We start from the raw sequence: 11,773 nt of genomic DNA on the forward strand, positions 1-11,773 counted from the left end.
TCGAAACATTAAGCACTTGTAATAAATAAATACATGAACTTTTTGACTAAACGAAAAATTAAGGATCTACAAGACTAATTATAATAAATAAAAACATAAGGCAAAGAATTAGTAACAAACATGGGTCTAATATTAGTTTTATTCTCACAACTACTATATAAAGCTACTTATTTATGCAAGCATAACTCCTCCTACAAAAAAGAAATTAGGCAAGCCAATTCACGTGGTACACAAGAATTTGGCGACAACGAACGATGTCCGTCCGTTGGACGGTGTGAGAGTGAGCCAATGAGGGAGGGAAGCAAGTGAGAAAGAGGAACGACAAAGGAGGAGTGCCGTGCGTGTTTGAGAGAGCCAAGAGGAAAAACGCCATATGATTGCAAGAGTAAGAATAGAAATAAGGGGAAAAAATAAGGTTTCGGACGTATACTTATAAAACCAGTTCCAAAACCAGTCTAGGAACCGGTTTCCGGGTGGGTAATCAATCAGACCCGGTACCCGGACCGATTTAAACTAGTTCCAAATTTTAGGAAATAGTTTCAACAGAAATCAGTTCCCGACCCTATTTTTCAAGTGGGCCGGTCCGATTCGTTGGTATACTTGATCCAGTTGCACACTCCTAAAGCTAGCCTCCCAAAGATAATGGGGAAAGACAATTCAAGAGAAGGGAAAAGTTTTCTACTTTAGTCTTTCACCATGTCATAACTTTTTTAAATAATTCATCAATGAGAAGGACATAAGTTCGAATTTCTTTGTTTTCTACATCCAAGGAATGGAAAAATTGTTCAAAAAGCCTAGAACCTTTTACACTTTTGTCAAGTGAGTTCTAGATTTTTTAATATTTTGCCAATTGAGCCAATCTAACCAACTTTGGGCGAGAATCATCAACGTGAACGCCGGCCTTCATACGTGGCATGATTAGCACTAACGTTGAAAATTTTTACTAATATTTTAATATTTTCTTGTAAAATTTTTAATTTAATTTTTCTTTTCTTTTCTTTTCTATTATTTGTTTTTCATTTTACAGCTTTGGCCAGCGAGAGTGCAGAGGCCCTCGCACGTGTCCTTGGCCGGGGAATCGTACATACTTGTTTGCCAAACAAAGGGAGGGAAGAAAAACCTATCTTGCCAAGAGGTTCACGACAAAATTCCTAATTAGCGTCACTTAGCTTTGCATAGATTTCAGATCCACACAGTAAGAAAAAGCAACGAACTCATTCGGTACTAGTTAAATCTACGGATGCTAATGACGAAATGAGCTTATCAGGGTTTTTCGGACTCGATCCTTGGATCTCTCTGCATCGAGCTATTGGACGTTTGTCCACTTATCTCGGGTGGGGGACGCATTGATGACGGTGCACGACATATTATATTTAAATACATGAGTACGTTGAATTGAAAGAGGTCGAATAAATATCTGCTCTTCGCAAGCGTCGATGTCTATCGATGGGCGCGTGCTCGTGGATGGACAAATCATTCAAAAAAAAAAAAAAAAAGAGGAGCAATAGAGAGCAAAAAATGAGGAGAATAATAGGTGCCTCAAGTTATGCTTCTCCTTGTATAACTAGCGAACACCAACCGTCAGTCCGCACGAAAGAGCGCAGAGCACACGCACTGGCGATTACCACGTGGCGGATGAATTGAATGTTAGCTGAGAACCCCCGTCCACTGTGGATCGGAATCTTCGAAGCCGGCCCGATCTGCCTATAAATAAGCTAGTTGGAGTTGATTACAGTGAAAGCCTACTCAATGCAGTGATCGAGGGTGCTTCGAAAAGAGGCAAAGTACAGAACCTCTTGTCGTTTTGGGGACATGGACACGTTCCAAATCCAAGTGCTTCTTCGTCTTCTTGCACTTAACGCGGTGCTCCTTCCCTTGGCTCATGGCAGCATTCACTTCTACGACTTCGTTGTGAGTATATTACAGACAATCTGCATGCAATCTTTTCTTTTTTCTCCTCTTTTTTTTTTCGGGAAGGCGGGGGGCGGATGATTGTGCGCTCATGGCGAGAGGCCGATCGACCCATTTGGCAAGTTACGGTTGTGAGGTTTGACTCTTTACACGTATTCATATGTGAACAGATAGCTTGGCTCTCTCCGAACAGTTTTCCCAGTACGTGAATTTGTGAGCGGGCATTAGTTTCCTCTATAAGTAGCAAAATAACAAGAACTAAAAGTGAATCACGTCATCAAACCCACGCTTCACTTACAAGCTTCATTTCCTTGTGGATTGATCATCAGTTGGCTAACAGCTCTAAGAAAAGGAAACTAAATTAGACTTGCACCTTCTTTCTTTTTCCTTTCTCAATTTCATACCTGTGCTGAAGTTGCGCATAACCCGATGCCGGCGTGCGATGCAGCTGAAGGAACAAAATTTTACGAAGCTGTGCGTGACGAAGAGCGTGTTGACGGTGAACGGCAGCTTCCCAGGGCCGGAGATAAGAGTTCGTAGAGGAGACACGGTGTTCGTCAACGTTCACAACCACGGTTACTATGGCGTCACTCTCCATTGGTAAAACTGATAACCAATTCCTCTTTCCTCATCTCCTCAAGAAAGAAAGAGTACATTTAAAGTCATTCTCACGTTAGCTTTGAAGGCATTATTTACTAATCGTTAGTTTTACGCACTCTTTTCTCTTTAGGGAAAATCGATATTGTTCTATCGAGATATTGGGGGGCCAAGAAAAGTTTAGTTTTGTCTAGTGGAGCGTTGAAGCTTTGACATCTGAGTTCAGAGTTTTTTCTTTTTTTACTGAAGTACTTGTTATCGAACGCCTTAAAGATAATGAAATCTCACAATAAAAGTTTAAAAATCCAATGACGAGAATATCACGTGCTGATAAATAATTGAGCTGGAAATTCAAACGCTGTGTGTTATCCAATATTGGACTTCAGGTGAAATAAAATCAAAAAATGCCAACTTTTATTCCTTTAAATAAGTAGCAATATACCCCCGGGATATAAATACAATTTAGAAAAAAGAAAAGATTTGCAGTTCATGATGATCAAGGGAAAAATGGTTCCTGTTCTTTAAGTAATAGCTTTCGTCTTTTCTTTACTTGAAATCATTGCTAAGTATATTAAGTATGTATAATAAAAGAGATAAAATTGCACATTAAAAACTTTCTAAAAACTACATAACTGCCGTCCATCTTTCTTTTCATCTTCCTATCTTCATTTCCTTCATTTCCTCTTGATATATTTTATATATCTCATTAGAAATTTACATACTCAACATTTAGAAATCAGATAAGATCTCCTTTGAAATTAAATAATACTTTTTGCAAGGGTTCGCAATTTTGCGCATGGACAATGCTAGTCTTTATTTAAGAGAACCATAGAAAATCACAAACATAGTGGCGGTCCTAAAGAATGGCTGAAATTCATTGACTTATCGAGGAAAAGCTCCATTGCCCTATAAATAGTCGATGTCATGTGCTATTCTTATATTTTTCAAACTCAAACTTAAAATTTAACTAAATCCTTGTCTTTTATGAAGGCATGGGATAAAGCAGCCTCGAAATCCATGGTCGGATGGCCCCGAGTACATTACGCAATGTCCAATCGCCCCAGGAACAAATTTCACTTACGAGGTCCAATTCACGAATGAGGAAGGAACCCTATGGTGGCATGCTCACAGTGATTGGACACGTGCCACCGTCCATGGTGCAATAGTCATTTTGCCAAGCGAAGGAACCACTTATCCATATCCGAAGCCCGATGATGAGGAAGTCCTCGTGTTTGGTATGTATTTTTTAATTTGGGCCCCATTATGGACTCGTGATAGTCATTTCAAAAGATTTGTCACTTCAATTCCATTTGTTTCATGAAGTTTGAAAAATATTTTCATAAAAAGGATCCCTCGTATATTTTGAAATAATTAATCAATGAAAAATGTTCATTTTCAACGATAATTTATATCTAAACATTTTCATAAATAAAAAAAAATCATTTAATTATTTTTATAACTAACACAAACGATTGTTTTAAGAAAAATAATTTATCAATCATTTAATTTTGCAAAACAAACTGAGCCTTAAAGTGGGCTGTTTTTCTTTTTTTTGTATGAATATAGTGGCATAGGAGGCCAGACATAGAGAGAATAAATCGGAAGAGTAAGCAGTCTAATGTTGACTGTCATGTATATGAGTACGCGTGCTTGTCTGAAAACAACAGCTGTGGAATAAGAAAACCCTTGAAGAAAAATCTGACAGACAAGAAGAAAAGTCCTAAGACTCCCGAACGTTCCTCTGAATGGTACACTTGACTTTCCCTTTTTGACTTGTTGAATCTTGCATCCATCTGTTCGGTAATTACCTTATGCATTACGAGTTACTCGATACGCTGTTTGCTCGTTCTTAATCGTTGGATCAAGGTACGCATTTTCAAGTGCGTGATGATGTAATTTGTGCACGGTTGCAGCTTGCTGGTACAAGGAGAGCATGAGGGAATTGCTGGAGCTAGCACTCGAAACTGGCTCGGACACGCCTCGATCCGATGCCTATACCATCAACGGCGAACCGGGAGATATGTGCCCGTGTTCCATCGGTAAAAGATTGAATTAACCAAGTTACTAATGTAACTTTTAACAAGCTATTGTGCTGGTATCAACTTTTATGGCCAAAAATCTTTGTTACACCAATCGTGACTTTCACATATAACTATGTCGCAGAAACGACATATCGCATGCTCGTCGATTATGGGAAGACATATCTGCTGCGTATGGTTAATGCAGTTCTCAATGCGGACCTCTTTGTCTCAATTGCCGGTCACAATCTTACGGTGGTCGGCATGGACGGGGCCTACCTCAAACCGATAGACACTGCCTATGTCATGATAACGCCCGGACAAACGATGGACGTTCTGATCACCGCGAACCAGCCCCTCAGCTACTACTACATGGCCGCGCGGCAGTACTCTAGCGACGGGCTCGACGTCACCAATTACGATCACAGCAACGCGACGGCGATTTTGCAGTACCGAGGCAATTACAGCGCTCCTGAAAGGATCCCGTTCCCATCGACCCTCCCGTCCTACAAGGACAACGTCGCGGCCGTGGCATTCACGGACCGCCTCAGGAGCCTGGCGACCGAGGAACACCCCGTGAACGTGCCACAGAACGTGACGACGCGCATGTTCGTGCTAGCATCCATGGGCGTGTTGATTTGCCCAAATAGCTCATGCGGAGGAATCTACGGAGATAGATTGGCTTCAAGCCTGAACAATTTCAGTTGGGCCCACCCGTCGATTGATATACTACAAGCTTATTATAGGTAATTTTGATTTCCATTTGACGCACGGTATATATAGAAATCTAACAGAAGGATACATCAGTTAAGGACATGTTCATCTTGCAGGAACATTAGTGATATTTACAGCACGAATTTCCCGGACTTCCCTGGGATTCTATACAATTTCACGGGGGACGATTTGCCGCTGAATATTTCAGTGCCGACGAAAGGAACGGTCGTGAAGGTGTTCGATTTCAATGAGACGATTGAGATAGTGTTCCAAGGGACGAACATCATTGACGCAGCAGAGGCTCATCCTATGCACCTTCACGGCTACGCTTTTTATGTTGTAGGTACCGGCATTGGGGACTTCGACGTCGATACCGACCCTCAAGGATACAACTTAGTCGACCCTCCATATGTAAATACAGTCGCCGTGCCGAAGAGCGGATGGGCTGCTATCAGATTTGTAGCAGACAATCCAGGTAAAGATGCACTGATCACGTTTCAGAATATGCACATTTTCTGATCCATATGTGTACTAAAAACTTCATTGGACTATGCTTTGCATTACGCACTCACGATGCTTGCTTTAAATGCTATATTAATAGGTGTATGGTATATGCACTGTCATTTGGACCGGCACATGACGTGGGGCATGGACACGGTGTTCATAGTAAAGGACGGAGGCACGACCGCAACGAGTCTCCGCCCTCCTCCGGCTTATATGCCGCCGTGCGAGAACTCGACCAGTTCATCTCAATTATTTAATATCTTAGACAAAGAGGCACGCTTGGTGATGATGAGATGAAGGAGATTTCATCCGATTCTGTGACTAAATCGATTTTCTTTTCCTCAATAAAGGTCACAAAAGTTACGTGACCAATCTTGAATTGCTAATTAGATGTGACAGCACTAAGAACTTCATTCGGTGCATTTTATCATACTATAGATTAATCTTATCACCTATATCTATTCATCACAATACCATCGGTTACTCAACTATCGATAATACATTATTAACAAGTTAGTACTTTTTTTGGTACTTTTCTCAATTTTGTGGTCACCATTCTTGTGAATGAATTTTAAGACAAGTTAGTCGGTTTAATTGATTATAAATGAAAGCAAAATACTAGAATTAAGAAACCCAAACACATGGCACAAAAGAAGGTATAGAGAGTCTAAAAACAACCTAGAACAGATTGAATTTTGCAAACATAAGAAGGTATAGAGAGTCTGAAAACAACCTAGAACAGATTGAATTTTGCAAACTAGGAAATCCAGCTTCAATCTAGGTTTTGGCATGGCTAAATTAATTGGCTCGCCTAAGAGGTGCGCTGCGGGTTTGTACGTGTACTCTGCAATTAATAAGATTGAAATTGGGCCTGCTTGGCAAATCCATCATAATCCATTATGACCCACTTGAACTGGGCCAAAACTTTTCTAAGCCATTCTGTCCTTCTTTCCTAGAAAAATATATGATCCAACGCCACCGTACCAAAGAAAATGTCTAAAATGAGATTCATTGATCACGGTTACATTCTAAGAATGATCTATTCATTTTTCTACTACTTTCTCGATGTGGTACACATATCTATCTAATATAACATAAACGAACTAATTAGACTCTTTTTTAATTGACGTGTCTTTTTCTTTGCTTTAGGATTCTTTTTGCCCCTAATGCATTAAATATTGTCTAAATGTTTCCTCATAGATGCATCTAATTATGTTGCAGTTCTAGCATCCCGTTTGGGAAAAAAGAAAGTAAGAAACATGTCCGCGTTGATAGCCTCCTCGAAATCTTGGTAAATTTGAAATGCAGTTGGTAAAAGAAAGGCAAAATAATAATAATAATAATAATAATAATAATAATAATAATAATAATAATAATAATAATAATAATAATAATAATAATAATAATAATAATAATAATAATAATAATAATAATAATAATAATAATAATAATAATAATAATAATAATAATAATAATAATAATAATAATAATAATAATAATAATAATAATAATAATAATAATAATAATAATAATAATAATAATAATAATAATAATAATAATAATAATAATAATAATAATAATAATAATAATAATAATAATAATAATAATAATAATAATAATAATAATAATAATAATAATAATAATAATAATAATAATAATAATAATAATAATACCTATGAATTGCTTGTTTGATAACTTATTAGTGAGTCGCCAACTTTTATATTAAATTGTCATTCATTTAATTCATTGTTCGCAACTTACCTATAGTTCGAAAAATTTTGAGTTCTATTAGTGTAGTTTAGCAACGCCTCAAACTGCTGATTTTGGAATGAAATTACTTACCCTAATTTGAAAAATTACTAATTTTTTCACTGAAATTACCAGCTAGATTTAGGTTACCAACTTTTATTTGAATTAATTATCGACATTTATTTGATTGACTCTGAATTGCTAACTAACCCAACAACTTATCAAATTTAATGAAAGTCATCAACTCTTATAAAAAAATTATTTGAGTTACTCGCCAATGTTTTGAAGTTTCCAAATTGTTTTAGGTTATTAACATTAATTTAAGTCATATCTGAAAGACCAACTTTCGTTGACATTATGAACTCTTATATGATATTTCCACCTTTAGAAGGTCAAGAGTTCTAATCCTATTTATCACCTTATATCTCGTGAATTTTAAAAATCCATATTCGTTTTTTCAAATCGTGTCATGCTATTCAATGTGAGCTAGTGTTTGGAAAGCACTATTCGATATATATTACAAAGAAATGTCAGTCTTCTAAATTATCGAATTAATATCCAAAAAAAAAAGAGAGTCAAATATGAAAAGGATAGTTTTTACTTAGTTACTATTTAAATAAATAAATAAAAGGTGGGGATGTTCAGCGGTGGCAAACTATTGACCATCCACTGGAGAAGGTTCGGTTTAAGGCCGCGGATTTAATCCGCACATAACTCCCCACTAGCAAGCCCGTCAATTTTGCCCAATTACAATGCGTGTGGAGAGTCTAGGACGGAAACTACACCTAAATGTAGACCTATTTTTTATAGGGTAATCAAGGTCTCCCGAAATCAATAATAGACTGGAAAATCGAACTCATGATATTCAAGTTACAAATCAATTCTTGGATCACTCGATCCACCATCACTACGATATTTTTCGCTTAATTACTTGATTACTTCTTTGCACTCTTTGGTATTAAAGAGTGAGATTTCTCTTTTCAAGAATTCATCAAACAACTTGGGTTTGGGAATGTGGATCTCCTAGGGAGGACAAGCACGGGTTGCCCTAAGTGACATTCTTCTAGAGTCGAGTAAAATTTCTTATTTGTGAATGACCTATCTAACTAATTAAGAAACCAAGGATGGCACGCCCACCGAGTCATTGGTGCAAGAGACACCTAGGGTTTTGCCCGTTCCTAATTCCCATGATGTCTTGGTTGAGTGAAAAAGTAGCTGACTTGCCCAACCCTTCTTTCTTTGCTTCTAATTGACTCAAAGTCAGTTTGCGAAACTACTGAATCAACATGTCGTGGAGTCCATTCGCTCACATACACATTTGCAGGTCACGCATAGCTTTGGCAAGAGCGGTCCAAGAAACTTGTAGACCCTTCCCCACAGCCTCCTTGAGTCGCCAAAACCAATAAACCCTAATTGCTATGACCACCCCATTTACTTCAACAAAACTCAATGCACATCTCTTTCTGTAAGGAATCATGCAGTCGCGTTTCTTCATCGTGAAGATAACTCGATAAACGAAAACTATTGGCTAGTCATCGTTGTGTCTCTTCGAGGTCCTATGCAACTTGCGAAGGACTTAGCGCAATCGCGTTTCTTCACATAATATCCACACACTTTATAGCAACTACCGTCGATCCAAGTTTTTCTCGATCCAATCAAAGTAAATGGACTCGCTCCAATGGCCTTGTAGTTGAGCACGAAATGTATCGATGCCAAGGAAGAAAGTACATCAGCTCTATTTAGCATCTAAAACCAAGGCAAATAGTTCACCTGTCAAAATCATATCTTCCCAAAAACCCATAATCCTAATACAATTTCCATATACAAACATAATGCTAATTAACAATGTGTCTGTTGGGACTAGAAAGACGCACGGTTTCTCTCAAGCTTCTAGGAGTATTTCGAGGACCGAAAAGGGTACAGAAAAATCTTTTGAACTATATGGGACGTCCGAACTTCGAGATAAATCTTAAAGACTGGTGATGAAAACGGGGCATTGCACGTGCACGGGTAGGAACCTCGTCGGTGTGAAACCCTCGTGTGTTGTGGACTTGTGGCATGGGTAAGCGCACCGTTCCGGTCTTAAACTAATGCCATTTAGCACCGGACTCCCGCCTCAATACACGCTCAAATTATATGTATATGATTTCGAGGACGTGGGCTTGTGGGGGCGGCTCGTTGCGCGAGCTCGGGATCCGACATTCATGGGCACGAATGCCCGACCTGGGGGTCGGTGCAACCTATGCGGACTTTTTAATCGTGAAAGTTATCCTGTGGATTCTACTTGTCCGAAATTATGTCATGGTAGGTCGGCTGAAGAGTGCAAAACTGTGTGCTAAATGGAACCCTAGACGATCCCTCCTTGCGATTAGGATGCACGGCACAAAGTCTCGAGTGCCATCTCCTCTCGTCTAGATAGCAAAAGCAGAGGTAAACATCGCATGGACGCTTATTAGACCAAACACATTGTGTTTGGAGATTCTGAGGACTTACATCGACTCCTATTAAAATTATCAAAAAAGTTTTAAACTTATGGTATTTGTACAAATCAAATCCTAAACTTTTCAATTTTATCAATATAGTCCTAAACAATTTAACAATTTGTCAATTGAGTTATTTCGGTCAATTTTGACTAAATATTGATAATGTGGGTGCCAATTGTCCTACACGACAAAATCAGCACTAATGTGGACAAATTTTGTAATTTTTATATATTTTTTTGAATTTTTTATTTCTCATTTCTCATTTCTTTTTTTTTCTTTTTTTCTTTTTTCATTGTACCTCACCAAATTTGAACAAGGCCCTCACTAGCCGCATAGGCCTTACCTAGATCTAGGCGAGGGTCACCTTGCCTATAGCCGATAAGGCCATGAAGCCTCTCCTAGATATTGGTGAAGCCATCTCACCCATGGCCAAAAAGGGTTGCGACCCTCGGCTAGTGACTGGCGAGGGTTGCTAACCAAATGAAAGAAAATAAAAAATAAATAAAAACTATAGAAATTATTTACGTTTGTGCTAGTCATGCCACGTAGAATAATTAGCTTTCACGTCAATGATTTCCAATTAAAATTTGTCGAAATGATCGAATTAACAAATTATTTAAAGATTTATGATTAAATTTGTCAAATCGAAAATTTTTATAGTAATTTTCCCGGTTATTACCAATTAGGTATACTTCGGTTATCATATTTGGATCATTTCAAATTTCAGGTCGGATCTCTTTCGAATCCCTTGACATTCGAGCTTTCTGTCTCGCTCTATTTTCCCTTCGCCACTTCCAACGCCGCGGTTGTTGCAAGTGGTGGCCTAACCTCAGGTCTTCTCCCATTGAAAAAATCATATTCATGTACATAGGCTTTATCCCATTGAAAAAATTATATTCATATACATCGCGCATACTCCCGTACATCAGTAATAAAAGCTGGATCACTTCCTTCTTTATTATCATATAGAAAACAACATAAAAAGCACGTCTTTGCATCCCACATTATGTTGACAGATTGGTAAATAAAAATATTTTTCCGTACAATGCGATGTATATTTAGACTGGATGAACATGACAATCAATCTGCCAGGTAATTAGGGAAGTTTCTATATTTGACAGAAGTGCACCTGCTGCTACAAGGACACATGTTTATCAAGTCATGCTAGAGATGTGGAGATTGATTGAACTTTGTAATATAAATTATGATAGTCTGCATTGGACTGCTTCAATAGAATTACTTTATTATCAATCAGGCACGTCCTATCGCTATTGTAAACTATATGGTTAACTAATTTTTTGTATAATGAGCATTGGTCTTATTTCTCTCGTGCACAAAAAAAAAATTGAGAAGGATGAAGAATGTTTTAATCTTCTTTGCATAAATCCATTGCTGTCCCTCTTTGAGGGTTCAGACAACAAATAAGAGGACCAAAATTCCTAAATTGGACAAGTGTCAACCCAACAAGAGACGTTGGGAAGAAAAGCGCGATAATACTGTTCCAAAGTTGAACGCAGAAAAACTCACTTGAAATCCACCTTGATTTTTGCGGACCCTGGTTGACTCTCTCTCCCTACAACCTTATAAAAACCCTAAAATTGAAAAATTGCAAAAACCTCCCAAGTAATAAGCACATGCGCCCGCACGTAGATATAACTTCAGTTTCACGTAAATCTGCCGTTCCTTCATTTTTATAACAGGATTTTCCACAACCAAGTCCCTCCTAACACACGTAACTCACCTATAAATACCGTGTCTCAATCTCTTTCACTAGCAAACCCTAAAAACACACACGCA

The 11,773-nt window shown here is 38.1% G+C and overlaps 1 protein-coding gene across 1 annotated transcript; it reads left to right on the plus strand.

The window, feature by feature from the left end:
- The first annotated feature begins 1,759 nt into the window (after positions 1-1,759).
- Positions 1,760-6,135, plus strand: LOC104449553 (putative laccase-9). Its single transcript, XM_010063736.3, has 7 exons — positions 1,760-1,911; positions 2,360-2,511; positions 3,499-3,743; positions 4,422-4,547; positions 4,672-5,272; positions 5,357-5,715; positions 5,842-6,135. Exons 1-7 carry the CDS (start codon positions 1,813-1,815, stop codon positions 6,039-6,041), a joined length of 1,782 nt encoding a protein of 593 aa, XP_010062038.2. The 5' UTR covers positions 1,760-1,812; the 3' UTR covers positions 6,042-6,135.
- The last annotated feature ends 5,638 nt before the right edge of the window (positions 6,136-11,773 follow it).

This window comes from Eucalyptus grandis, chromosome 6 (assembly GCF_016545825.1).
Source record: "Eucalyptus grandis isolate ANBG69807.140 chromosome 6, ASM1654582v1, whole genome shotgun sequence".
NCBI classification, from domain to species: Eukaryota; Viridiplantae; Streptophyta; class Magnoliopsida; order Myrtales; family Myrtaceae; genus Eucalyptus; species Eucalyptus grandis.